We start from the raw sequence: 14,913 nt of genomic DNA on the forward strand, positions 1-14,913 counted from the left end.
ACAGAATGTGTGAGCCTAAATGGCAAAGTCTAAAGGGGATATATGTATCTCAAGAGTCTTTGCTGTACTATAGCTTCTGCAGTACTGTACCCCATTTGAAGGAAGAAAGCAGGTGCCAACACAATATGGCAAGTTCTTTGGGCTATCAGAGCTGCCCAGGAACTATTGTGGTTATCAGTAGGGAGATGGGGCAATGACCCCACAGCTGTCCTAAAGTTATAAACTCCCAGCCAGAATTTAAAGGCAACCAGCTAAGCTCTAACTTCAAGCAGGCCCTGTCCTGTCTCCAGTAATATTGGAAATACATTTTGGGGTGTGTAATAGGGCTCGTAAAAAGTGAATTAGCACATTATTCAGATCTAAAAGCACTCCTTTAATCAAAATAGGAGCTCCATAAAGAAGCTGAAATATATTTGCACTGAAAACTTTGATGGCAGCAGGACTACTGAGTGACCCTCTCAAGTGTAGAACTGCACATATTTAGAAGAAAACAAGTTGATAAACGATGGGGGGGAATGGTAAATAGATAGGCACATGAGATAGAAAAAACCCTAATCCATTTATGACAGACTGCTGATTGGACTGCAATTTGTAAGGAACTGTTGCACTAAACTTCTCTTATGATTCCCATTTAAACTAAGGGGAGCTGCTGCTGTGCAGCTCTCTTCAAAAACGTCTTGCACAGGAATATGTCCTAGTAGTTTCAAGTCTATTGTACAGGAGCAAACCAACTCTATAAGAGAAAATGTGCTGATAAACTACCACCCAGGTGGATTAGCTCATACCAAAAGGTCTCAAGTAGCTTTCCTTGATTCTGTTCAATATGGCTGCCACTTACTAATGAAGCCTTTTTTTAGGTTCAATTTTTTCAAGGTTGTCTGTGAAATTTAAGCACATTCAACAGATATCATATGGGGATATGTGCCAGTGGAGTGGTGCAGTTAAAGAACTCCTGCATAAAAACCCTGTGCAAATTTTGTATTTCCCTGTCTTCTGGTTACTCCCTCATCTAGTTCCAGTTCAGTGCTAAAAATTGTGCAAGCAGTAGTACAAGATGCAGTCGGACTCTAGTGATTAACTTAATGTAGGGACAATCAAGGGTACATTTAAAAACCTATAGATGGGATCTAATATGCCATAAACATCTGGTATGCTGTTTAATGTAAACATAATTAAGTGATCACTTTCAAGATATAGCCCCGGCTTTTGCTTATTTCTACCCCATTCATTCATTCCTTCTATCCTCTTACAATACACACACACATACACACACACACACACACACACACACAGCAAACACTTCAGCAGAACAACACAGGTCAGATACATTTACACTGACATCAGAGTTCAATCATCAATCTAGAGGATAAAATAGATGGTAAAGAACTAGAACTTTGAAAAAATGTTCTACAATAAATGTAATTTTTAAAGTAAAACTTTATTTCTCCATTATAGCAACATTTCTTGAAATATGACATCTTTATCAAACACTTGTTTTTTTAAGTGCATATTTTATTGAACATTTTCATTTTTAAATCAATAAAAGCAAAACAATAAGAACAGATACATACAAGACAAAGACAAAGCATTTTGCATCTGCAGTGTGTCAAACAATCTAGGGAAGGAGCATCCAGAAAAGCCATTGAGTGGGTTTTGCAAGGTGAGTGCATCTGTACATGAAGCTTGAACAGAAAAGTTGTATTACTGGATACCTGTTGGAAATAATCAGATGCCACCTTTCTATAAAGGAACCTAATTTCTTTAGTCCCACTGCATTCTAAAATCAGCAGGATAAGCTTGTTCATAAGGGCTAGCCTCCACAATCTTGGATACCACTGGCATGTGAATGGAAGAGCAGGTATTTTCCAATGAAAGTAGAGTTCTCATCTGGCACCCAGCATGCAATATACAGCAAAATCTTTATGCACAGTATTATGCTCATCCTAAAACAACCTAATAAAACAAGTTGGTGGCTAGACTGACATTGTCATTAAAGATCATTTTGCCTTCAACAATGCCGGCCCAATACTCCTGCACAAGGTTAGAAGTCCAGCACATGCTTGTACAGCGATCCTATCGTTTTGAAAGTTTTCCAGCAATTAGGGGAGAAATCCCTATACAGCTGATATTACCTCTGTGGGGTTAAGTGTTATCTATGATTTTTTTTTTTAAACTCACTCTTCCAAATGAAATAACCTGTATAGAAGCTGAAAGCACTTAGAACCATAACCTGTGGAACTTGCTCCACAGTATTCCACTGCTCATTTGGAATAGTTTTCTGTAAGTCTGTTTCCAGGTTAATTTTAATCCCTCTAATGAAGTGTGTGTCAGAGAGGAACAAAAGAGAACTGAGATTACCGTATATACTCGAGTATAAGCCGAATTTTTCAGCACCCAAAATGTGCTGAAAAAATCAGCCTCGGCTTATACTCGAGTCATCTATCTGCCCATGCTAAAATGTCGCCTTGTAATAAAGTACCGTACATACTGGTCACAATATACCCCACTGAAGTCTCAATTAATGTCATTTTATTGGCATTTATTTTGATTATGGAAACTCACCAGTAACTGCTGCATTTCCCACCCTAGGCTTATACTCGAGTCAATCAGTTTTTTGGTTTCTTAGGTAAATTTAGGTACCTCGGCTTATATTCGGATCGGCTTATACTCGAGTATATACAGTATTCCCTTTGCTACAGATGTTCTTTTTACAACCTTACATTACAATCCTATGTGACAACACTGGCTATTATAATCAGTAACTCTTGAGTGTCACATTTTTTAATTACCTTATTCTTCATTTTTACTATACTAAGATTAAAACAAAGTTGGCAGATATGTTTACTATGCTATAGACAATGAGATGATGGCAAGATTCACAACTACAGTTAAGAATTCAAAGCTCAGACATGCCTGTCAGATGCAATGACCCAATATAGAGTTGGTGCTGAATTGTACTCCCTTGGGGTATTTCAGTCAAGGGCTGTTCCTCCCAGTGACATCATAGTGCATATAGAACTTAAACATTTGGATGAGTGCAGGGTGTTTTCTACCCGGAGATTCTTGAAAGCAGCAGAGAAACAAGAAACATGCATGTGGTACACGTGTGCAAGGAAGGAAACAAATAGGAAATATACAACCAGAGGTAGAATAAAGAGCATTGGCGAGACAACAGGATCATCATCATACATCAAGGAACTTACAGAAACATGACTGCATCGCTATAGTCATGTTATTGTAAGTTCCTTGATGTATGTAGTTCAACAGTGATATGCAGTATGTCTTAAGTAAAATCTGCAGACCTTTCTCAAGATGGATGCAAATCTGCTTCCTATGTTTTCTAGAACCTGCCTCATAAGTGCATGTTGGGACACTTTATCTTACAGTGAATCAATTCTGTCCAGATCTTCAGACATGGCCAACAAACCACGGCTTGTTGCAAGGAGACTATGCCAGCACAAGCCTGTGGCTTGCACCCTCCCACTCCCCAGCTCTCTTCTTTGTGTACAGGATAACTAGAAACTTCCTCTTGTAACTTTGAACATTCTGTTGGGAAGGCAGAATCTACAACTTGAATGCAAAGCATATGCTCCTGGCATCCTAAAGATGCAGACAGTGGATCCAAAATGTTATTGGGCTGCATTTTTAAGAACTAGGATATGCCAATAGCAGCCAAGGTCACGACAGGTATACTAAATTCCCTGTGATGTCTTTATACTTCAGACCATTTTTCAGCATTGGAGATTTAATATATAGTTTTATTTGTTACACAAAAAAAGTCAAATGAGGCAAATGCAGTAATATTTGTCATTCTTTCAAAACTGCCACCTCCTTTACTGACAGGTGTTTTTTTTAATAGGAACATGGTGAACATTAGGGTCGAGAGCATGCACAATTGGCTCATGCTAGTGTTCTAAATAATGATGCTGAAATAATATAACATTGGGTGCAGGTTTCTAAGAGAGAATCAGACTCAGCTGCAATGGATTTCAATTTTCCCCTCAGATGTTAAAAAACCAGTAAAAAAACCTAAAATGTAGAATTCAGAGACACAATGAACATTGGGATGAATGAAGCTCCTTCTGCTTGCAGGAGGAAAACAGTGCTTACACAAGGACACTTTCTACTAATGGAAAGACACCCCCCCCCGCCCCATGTAAGTGCAAGTCTCCTTCTGCAAGCAGAAGACGCTTTCAATGATGAAGCTGTATTCTGTGAAAGGTCAGGCTACAACCCAATTTCCCCCAAAAGCGCAGATACATATAAACAAAACTCTATGAATACTTAAGGCACTTTTGGTATTGGTATACAGAAGCTGAATTCCAAAAATATCAGTTTTTATAATATACTATAGGTAGGTTTACACTAAAAGTTTTATGCAAACAATTTCTGATGTAATTATATCAATTTTACATGAACACTACTAGTAATACATGGAACTGAATTCCTTGTCAAAATAAATGCAACAGTTTGTTATGCACGAATTCCAATTTTATAAGAACTAGATGTACAAGTTAAACATCTAGAAGGACAAAACTAAGCTTAAACAATCCCTTTATTAACAATTCAACAATGCAAAAATGCTTAATATTGTAGTTGCAAATAATGAAGGTATTAGGAAAAACACAATGGATGGAATCCATAGTTTCTCTTGCTCCAGAACAAGGAGTCCTTGCTCCAGAGAAAGGGAAACTGTGGATGCCATTTACAAATATTTGCCACCATTAAAAAAATAATGTTTTGTAGATTAAAAGTGTTTCCCAGAAGTATTATCCATTGCACAAAGAACACCCAATCACAAAGATATGCAAGTTCTGAAATACATGAAGTGATCAAGAAATTTTGGACTGTAATGAAATTTTAGAGAGAAGGAAAGGAAAACCCCAAACTACACAGTGTAATGGACTGTAAGATATCTGTATGTAAATTAAAAGCAAAGTGTCTTTAAAATCTATTTTAATACTTTAAAGGTAAAGTGCGCTGTCAAGGCGGTGTCGACTCCTGATTGTCAAATTACTCTATCCATATGGGTAACACATATTCCAATATGCTTTTTCTTTGAGTTACCTACTTCATGGTTTGATGTCACTTAAACATCTTTTCCACTACAAGCAACAGGTGGTGTGTGTGATTGTCCAACATTTTTTAAAATTAATTTTAGTGTAAAATACTGGATAAAAACTAAATGGTTACTCTAAATGGCATTTTCCATTTTAAAATGCTTTGCAGTTTCCTTATAGGATAATCCACAGTGCACTTCTGATACACTACTTGCTGGCCTGGATTCAAAGAACCATAGGACTGGTTCTTGGAGCCCAAGGGAGGTATGGACTTTGGTTTTTTAGACAACAGCTTTGCATGGCACATGGCAATCTCTTCTGAAACGGAACAGAGTTTCATAAGCAGTTTGTGATCTGCTATGGCAATCTACTGTTCTAATGGAAAAAGGCAAAAATTCCACTGGGCTTTAGGCATGCCCTAAAGTTGGGCTTTGGATCCAGGCCACTATTTCCACTGCAACACAAAATATGTTTGGCAACCAACAACTACATGTAGAATTTCCACTGTGAATGCAGTGCATTCCCTTTAAAGTAAATTGGCTTTGTTTCATATAACTCTGGAGAATAAAGACAGAAACAATGATGACGATGTTGATGCAGATCTATTGAATACCAGTGTCCTTGTAGTGCATTTATAGGACTTTCTTATGTCTTTCATCTGCATTCTCCTGTAAAGGTAAAAGGCAAACATACAGACATTCAGTTGCACCTCTGGATGACCATATGCTTCAGATCTACCAGTTCTTTACTCAAGCCACAAAAATACCAAAGTGTAACAAATCATCACCACTATTATTATTACTATTATTTATATTATCTATGGTTCTACATATCCAGGGGGAATCATAAAGGCGAGTCTTCATACAAAGTTTCCTTTAGGCAAATTCTGTAACATCAGGGTTTTGGGCTGTACAGGAGAACCTTGTTATTCACGGGACCACCATTTGTGGTTCTGTGTGGTGTCTCATTGACACCCGTTTTCAGTATCCACAGATACAAAGGGGTTAAAACCCACATATCTGTAGTTCCTAGAGGACCAGAAATGACTGCGGAGATCACTTCTGCCCACCATTTTGTCTCCAGGGAGCCATTTTGTGGCTCCTTTCCTTCCAAAAATGGACTTTTCTGACTATTTCCCACTCTTTGGGGTGCATTTTGGGGCATTCCTGGGCACATGGGGAGATTGCTAGCCTCATACAGACCCCGTAGAGCACACCACAGTAAGTTCTTATTTTGCCATTTCCCCATCACTTCAGAACCTAACCCCCCATTTCTCCATAGCAATAATGACTCGTTACTCACAGTTCCATTCCTCATGCCAGTAGATGAGGAACAGAACCCTAGTGAGTAACGAGGTTCTCCTGTAAAGCTGAGTTCTATGCAGGCCCTTTCCAGTGAAATACAGAATCCAATATGGATGGTTATGTGGTATCAGTTCAGCAGACTAGTAAACCATCCAGACTTGCTGACAATAGAAGGAAGCAGCAGGTTCCAATTACTGCTATGTTTAGACCAGTTTGAGAAGAAAAAGGGAAATATCCCCCTCAAAGTTCTTGAGAACTACACATTGATAGCATTGTGTGCACACTAGAAACTGATTTCACCAACTGAAAACCACCCTCTGTTTGAAACGTGGTGGTTGTACAGAAAAATTGAAAGGGTCAGATTCATTTTTTAAAAATATTAAACACATAGCAGAAGTTCACTCTTCTTAGTGTGCCCAGATTCTGGAGGACAGACTTTTATAAAAGTATCTTAGAAGATAACAAGTTAAAGTTCAGCATGTTTTTTTAAAGAGGAGAAACCCTTTTTTATTTCCCTTCTCTTCTTCCTCCATACTGCTAATATTCTTGGAATGTCATATTAATCAAATATGCTTGATGTAATTTTTCCGTTCTGTTTTAAAAGTAGGATCAATTTCAACAATGGTTCTAGGAAAAGTTAGGAGTTCAGTATTCTCATTATTCTGAATTAATATGCCCAAACACACACAAAAGTAAAGATTGTTGTCTGATAAACTCAAATACACCCTATACCAGAATGTTTGCTTAAGCAAATCAGCTGCCTCCACCACTTACCTGCAGGTTTTTGTGTTCTTCAGCAAGATCACCATACTCTTTTATAAGACCCTCAGACTGCTTCTTAACAGCAGTTATTTCACTTTTTGTCTTGGTGAGAGCTGTAAGACACAGAATAATATTATTTCATGTGATTAACTGCATTTGCACAAATATCTGTACATTAAATGGCATGTATTTTCAACAGTAAGCTTGAAATCTTATATTTTATATAACAAGCTAAGAAGTCCTCACTTCCAGAACTCCTTGCCACTGGTGAGCTGCTGTGATGTCATAGAATGTTCAAACGCTCTGAAGGCAGGTGAGGGAAAGATATCAACAACAGAATGTTGAAAGATAATGCAGGATATGAGGCAAATGAAAAGTCACTTTGGATGAGAAGAAAGCTTCATGCATGGCCTAGTGATAGGAGGAGCTGCATGCTGCTGACAGGGAAGGAACGGAAAGGCCAAAAAACAAATAAAAAAATAAACAGTACTGTATGAGATAGTACTTGGAGATGCTAAACTTGTATACATGATTTAATAATCAAAAACCTTCTAATTTTGAAATACATTCTAATATGTGAAAATACATACCAATATAAATGTTCCCATAATACTTTACAAGGTAGCATTAATCTATCAACCCAGATTTTTTTTTTAAAAAGGGATTTACTTTACAGCACTCCATGTTAAAGTCATGTTACTTATTTATTTATTTGATTTGTATACCGCCATTCCAAAATGGTTCAGAATGGTTAATCAAATATTCTTGATTAACATGACTTTAGAAAATATGCTAAAGGTGCTGCCATGGTATTCCAGTGCAAAATCCTCTTTGGGTAACTTGATCTAACAGTAACAACCTATTGTCTGTTTTATGAAGGACTGGCAAAGTATATTGGTTGTAACTAAAAACAATCCTATCTCTAAAAATAGGTGTAGGTGATCAAGGGAAAACATGTACTGCACTGTTGTTATGTTTTGACAAAAATATCCTTGTGACAGAATGGGTGAGGTCTTCTTAGCACAAGAATGTCAAGGTCCAGCATATGACAAACTTTCTTCATTTCTGACTTACAGCTATGAATGTAGAGTCTGGAGTTGTTGATGGGAAATGGAAAGGTGAGAAAGCACTAGAGTACCTATATAAGGCATGCAGATAGAACCTTGCCAGAGGCATCAATGATGTCCAATGAGACCAACTTCTGCCAAATATGCACCTATTTCTAATATGTACCAAGTCAAATAGCTTGTCTTCAATATATATTTTAATTGCAACAAAATATAGCATACAATGGCATTTATATTTCCAAACTGGTTGACCATAACAACCATTTTATAATATTACCATAAGTTAATATCAGTGTATTTATTTCCTCCGCAACTTTTTTTAAAAATTAAGATTTGACAGCATAAAGGCACTATTTGAGTTAGAATTTCCCATCCCCCTGCCCCAGGAGAGGTAACAACCTCATCCTGATCAATACACTGAAACGGGGTTTAACTGTTCCAGGAAAGTTACCTTCAGCCTAAAAAAGCTCTCATTTGGGGAATTCAAGTAAAATTGCCAGAAGATTGGAAGTTTACTGTATTTTACTGCATTTGACTGGGGTGTCTGAATAAGTCTCTATATACTGCTAAAAGGTTGCATGTCACAAGCCCTTGGGATGGGATATGTTACAAGTTTAGTGAATAAAATAATCCCACTTTAGTGGGGCTTGCTTTAAGCTACAGCTAAAATGAATGCTGCAGTGTGTGGAGGAAGGCAACCAAAGTCAGCAGTGAATTGTAGGGCTCTCTGTGGCATGATTTTAGGAGGAAAAACATTTTAAATACCTATATGCTTGCCACCAGATAAATGTCGTTTTAAGCATTTGCTACTGTCATTCAAAACAACAAACATTTCTTACCAACACATGCTATCTGCACAAATAACTTGGCACTTGGGGATCTCAAAGGATTTACAAGGAATTATCCTTGTTTTATAAATAAAATGAGGAAGTAAAAAGCTCTGGCTATCTACTGAAGAGGCTATACTAACAAGTTAATTGCTGATATTGTATGTGTGTTCTGAAGCAGTTGCTAGTAGATATACTGACACAGATGTTAAAGATGAGAGTGCCAGGCACACTGAACAATGTGTGCTACAAAATTTTGATTATATATAAATGAAAATGACATTTTATATGTAATGCTAGGTTTCTTAGAACAAAACATTTTGCACACATTTGAGACAATAGTCTTCTATATTGTATCACATTAAAGAGGAAAGAAACCTACATCCAAGGTTTTGACTATTAAAATCTTACTGGGATGCGCAAAATGTTTTAACTTGAAATGGGCTGTTTCAAGTGTTTCAAGCTTGAAACAAATCCTCTATAAAAGGGCCTGTTTTGAGCTCAAAACCCCCATTTTGATTGGAACACTGATATTTCGAGCACCATTTTGGAGGCCTATTTCCCTTACTGATTGGTTTTCTGGCACTGGCTTCCAAATAGCTTGCAATCTCCTTGCTTCTTGATTGGCTTAAAATCATACTAATCAAGTATTGTCATGGGCAACTGTGCCTCCATTGGCTGAAGGAAGAAAGGAGAGAGAGGGGAACACTTTTAGAGGACATTTCAAAATGTATTCAAAGGGACTGGGAGGCAGAGAGAGTCCTTACGCCTCTCTTGAAAATGATGTATCAGGAGGGGAGGAAGGTAGGTTTGATTTTGTGGATTTCTTTTCTCAGCACAGAGTACAGTATGTTACACTGTTGCTGCTATAACTATCTGGTTTTGCTAGATCTCAGATTGACAAAGGCAGCACGTAGGTCCCTTCCTTCCTTGAGTTGTGGTTTGTTTTGTTTGTGAGCTAGTGTTGTGGAGAAGCAGGTGTGTGTGTGTGTAAGTACAGTATTTCTTGGTGTTGGTGTGATGAGCTCCACGTCTGGCCTTGAGCCTAATGTGCTTCATTCACTGCTCTGCAATCTGCATTGCAAGGTGTACTCAGTCAAAATGTGGCTAAAGTTGCTCTAGCCGACCTATGGGGTTTTGGGCTATTACCCCAAACCCCCACAGGATCCCATGGGGCTTTGGGGAAAGGTTAAAAATTGCCCACTTGCCCATTTCTTTTGTGTATTTGGTGGTAGGTAGGACCCATCATGCTCTAACGCACAACCCACTTTGGTGTTCCTAGGAGCTACCCATGGGGAACAATGCGGTTTTTCGAGTGTCCCCATTTTCCTTATGGCCAAAACCCACTCAAAACTTTTCAAGTTCTTTCATTGAAATAGCCAGCAAAACTGCTGTCTTGATGAAACATTTCGAACATTTTGCATTTCATTTTGAGCTTGAAGCAAAAACACAAGATCTGTTTTGTGCACATCCCTAAAATATAAAACTTGCTCATCTCCACTCTGGGGGAATCCTCCCTCAAAGCTTTTTCTCCCCTTAATCCTAACATTAAACCTCACTCTTTTTCATCTCCCACTTCACCACTGCCTTCTGTCACCCTCTTGCTCTCTCCCTACCCAGCCTTTTCCACTATGCTGATGCTCCCAATGTCAATCTGTGTCTCTATGATGCATGCTGTGCCTGTAGAGAAGATTTATGGTCACAAGTGCAGCATACGACACAGAATGCAGGGCATAGGAACACAAGAAGAAGAAAAACCCTGTTCAGGCCAAAGGCCCATCTAGTCCAGTATCCTGCTTCATGCAGTGGCCAACCAGGTGCATCTGGGAAACCTCCAAGTGGGGAAGGGAGAACAATCTCCCTTTTAGTTTATGTTCCCTGGCACCTGGGGTTCACAGGCTTGCCACCTCTGATCCTGATAGAAATAATATAGCTATCAAGTCAAGTAGCTATTGTTATTGCTATCTTTCATTAATCTGTCAATCCCTTCTTTAATTCTAAATTGCCCATCACCCGCCAGCTGCAAATTTCATAGTTTAACTATACATTGTGTAAAGAAGTACTTCTTTTGTCTGATCTGAACCTCTCAGCATTTCGCTTCAATAGTTCTAATGTCTACCCCATGCATAATTTTATAAACTTCTATCATGTCTCCCTCATCTGCTTTCTTTCTAAACTAAGGACCCAAACATTGTGGTCTTTACTCATGGGGAGGTTGCTCCACCCCCCCTGATAATTTTGGTTGCCCTTTTCTGCACCTTTACCAGCTCTACAATATCCTTTTTAAGCTGTGGTGACCAGAACTGTACAGTATTCCAAATGCAGTCACACCACAGATTTCTATAAGGGCATTACTATAATGATAGTTTTATTTTCAATCTCTTTCCTAATCATTCCTATTCTAGAATTAGCCTTCTTTACAGCTGCCACACATTGGGTTGACATTTTCAGTGAGCTGTCCACCACGACCCCATGATCCTTTTCCTGGTTGGTCAGTCAGCTCAGACCCCATCAGTGTATATGTGAAGTTCAGATTTTTGGCCCCAATGTGCATCACTTTATACTTACGCTGAATTGCATTTGCCATTTAAAATCCACTCAGGAGGAAAATTCCTTTTGTTTTTACCACCCTGAATAATTTGGTATAATCAGCAAACTTGGTCTCCTCAGTGTTCATCCCTAACTCCAGACCATCTATGAACAAGTGAAAAAATACCAGTCCCAATAAAGATCCTTGAAGAACTTTGCATATCCCTCCACTGAGAAAGTTGTCAGTTTATCCCTACTCTCTGCTTTCTGTTCTTTAACCAGCTACCATTCCATAAGATGACCTGTCCTCTTATCCCATGGTTGCTCAGGAGCTTTTGGAAAGTCCAAGTATAAAATATCTACTGGATCTCTGCAATATTTGTTGACACTTTTAAAAAGGTCTAGGACGTTAGTGAGATAAGACTTACTCTTGCAGAAGCTGTGTGCAAGAGCAGTGGTGCCTCTAATTTTTTCCATCTCTGTGCAGAATGAGTTTTGTTCTGGGCAGCAGTATCAAGGCAGTGTGTGTGCACATGCATTCAGAGTGGGGCCTTCATAATTCAACCTAAGTGGGATCTAAAATTAACTGAGCGGATATAAAAAAAACTTGTGAGTGTGCACACATGTGCACTCCTTAGAGGAAACAGTGTGCAAGAGATATTCAGTAATCAAGAGCAAGAAATAAGAAGCTTTAATTTCCCACCATTTGAAAATATTAAAGAATGACATATGTAGCCATATTTGGGATGTCTCCTAGATATTTTTAGAGCTACTAGCTTGGAAGCATGTTTGGGAGCAAAAGGATCCATGTTTACATGTTTCTCTATTATTGATTCAGTAAGAGATTAGAAACAAATAATAGCTCATACCTAGGCAGCTTGTGTTTAAAGTTCTCCCATGGTAAAATTAATTATTATTATTACTACTATTTAAAATAGTAATATTTTAAATAAGCTTTAATATTTTAAATGAGCTTTAAGTTTTCAAAGTGGTGTGCAAGTGTTAAATATTAAACTTCCAATAACTCATCTGCCTAACTTCAGTCCTGTATGAAAATATCAGTCTCAAAATGTCAGTAACATTAAAAAATATATATTTCTGTCTTGTGTTCATTTCCTTTCAAGTTAAGAAAAAGATTTCCAGAATTATTTTGACCACAAAAAGGATTTGCTTGGTGCAACATTATAGGTTACCTTGTTGCATACTCATCTCAACTAACAGAGGAAAAAGCTCTATAGTAAAGAGTACATCTAGGAGGGCAATGTTCTTTTAATACTTGTTTTGTATACAAACCATGTCTGTTTATAAGAGCCAGCAAACATTATGTAAACGTTACTTTCTCCTTTTCGTTTCAACCAAGAATAAGAACAGCCCTGCTGGATCAGACCTAAGGCCTATGTAGTCCATCATCCTGTTTCATGCAGTGGCCCACCAGATGCCTCTGAGAAGCCTACAGGTAAGAGGTGAGGGTATGCCCCCTCTCTTGCTGTTGCTCCCCTGCAACTGGTATTTAGAGGCATCTTGCCACCGAGGCTGGAGGTGGCCTATCGCCACCAGACTAGCAGCCACTGATAGACCCGTTCTCCATGAATTAGTCTAAGCCTCTTTTAAAGCCATCACAACATCCCATGGCAGATAATTCCATAGATTAATTATGTGCTGTGTGAAAAAATACTTCCTTTTGTCAGTCCTAAATGTTCTGGCATTAAGTTTCACGGGATGACCCCTGGTTCTAGTGTTGTGAGACAGGGAGAAAAATGTCTCTCTATACGCTCTACTCCATGCATAATTTTATACACGTTAATCATATATCCCCATAGTTGCCGCCTTTCCAAACTAAAAATCCACAGATGCTATAGCCTTGCCTAATAAGGAAGGTGCTCCAGACCCCTGATAATCTTGGTTGCCCTCTTCTGTGCCTTTTCCAGTTCTATAATGTCTTTCTTAAGATACAGTGACCAGAACTGCATGCAGCACTCCAAATGTGGCCACACCACAGCAGCTCAGTCCCCATCAGTGTATGAATGAAGTTGAGGTTTTTTGCCCCAATATGCATCACTTTATACTTGCTTTCGATGAACCACATTTGCCATTTTGTCACACACTCAGCCAGTTTGGAGATATATTTTTGGAGCTCCTCACAATCTGTTTTGGATTTCACTATCCTAAATAGTTAATGTCATTTGCAAATTTGGCCACTCTGCTGCTTACCCCAGCTTCTAGATGATTTATGAACAAGTTAAAGAGCACTGGTCCCAGTACAGATCCCTGGGGGACTCCACTTCTTACTTCCCTCCATTGTGAAAACTGTCCATTCCTACCCTCAGCTTCCTGTCCTCAACCAGTTATCAATCCACACATAAACCTGTCCCTTTATCCCATGACTGCTCCGTTTACTCAGAGCCTTTGGTGGGGAACTCTGTCAAAAGCTTTTTGGAAGTCCAAGTATACTACAGGTGAAACTCGGAAAATTAGAATATCGTGCAAAAGTCCATTAATTTCAGTAATGCAAATTAAAAGGTGAAACTGATATATGAGACAGATGCATTACATGCAAAGCGAGATAAGTCAAGCCTTAATTTGTTATAATTGTGATGATCATGGCGTACAGCTCATGAAAACCCCAAATCCACAATCTCAGAAAATTAGAATATTACATGGAACCAAGAAGACAAGGATTGAAGAATAGAACAATATCGGTCCTCTGAAAAGTATACAGTGTACTGTGCTTGATTGGCCAGCAAACTCGCCTGACCTGACCCCATAGAGAATCTATGGGGCATTGCCAAGAGAAGGATGAGAGACATGAGACCAAACAATGCAGAATTGCTGAAGGCCGCTAATGAAGCATCCTGGTCTTCCATAATACCTCATCAGTGCCACAGGCTGATAGCATCCATGCCACGCCACATTGAGGCAGTAATTGCTGCAAAAGGGGCCCAAACCAAGTACTGAATACATATGCATGCTTATACTTTTCAGAGGTCCGATATTGTTCTATTCTTCAATCCTTGTCTTCTTGGTTCCATGTAATATTCTAATTTTCTGAGATTGTGGATTTGGGGTTTTCATGAGCTGTACGCCATGATCATCACAATTATAACAAATTAAGGCTTGACTTATCTCGCTTTGCATGTAATGCATCTGTCTCATATATCAGTTTCACCTTTTAATTTGCATTACTGAAATTAATGGACTTTTGCACGATATTCTAATTTTCCGAGTTTCACCTGTATGTCAGCCAGATCATCTTTATCTACATGCCTGTTGACCCTCTCAAATAACTCCAAATGTTTTGTGAGGCAAGACTTGCATTTGCCGAAGCCATGCTGCTTCTCTTTCAGCAAGGCCTGTTCTTCTATAT

General features: G+C 38.6%; 1 protein-coding gene across 1 annotated transcript in view; it reads right to left on the reverse strand.

The window, feature by feature from the left end:
- Positions 1-1,419: 1,419 nt before the first annotated feature.
- The window catches only part of DUS4L (dihydrouridine synthase 4 like), a 55,742-nt gene continuing 42,248 nt past the window's right edge, over positions 1,420-14,913 (reverse strand). The window contains exons 12-13 of the mRNA XM_053253045.1: positions 7,139-7,239; positions 1,420-5,728 (exon numbers count right to left, since the gene is read on the reverse strand). Coding sequence (XP_053109020.1) covers positions 5,693-5,728; positions 7,139-7,239 — 137 coding nt within the window. The 3' untranslated portion in view covers positions 1,420-5,692. The remainder of the gene's footprint in view (positions 5,729-7,138; positions 7,240-14,913) is intronic.

Source organism: Hemicordylus capensis, chromosome 5, assembly GCF_027244095.1.
Source record: "Hemicordylus capensis ecotype Gifberg chromosome 5, rHemCap1.1.pri, whole genome shotgun sequence".
Lineage (NCBI taxonomy): Eukaryota > Metazoa > Chordata > Lepidosauria > Squamata > Cordylidae > Hemicordylus > Hemicordylus capensis.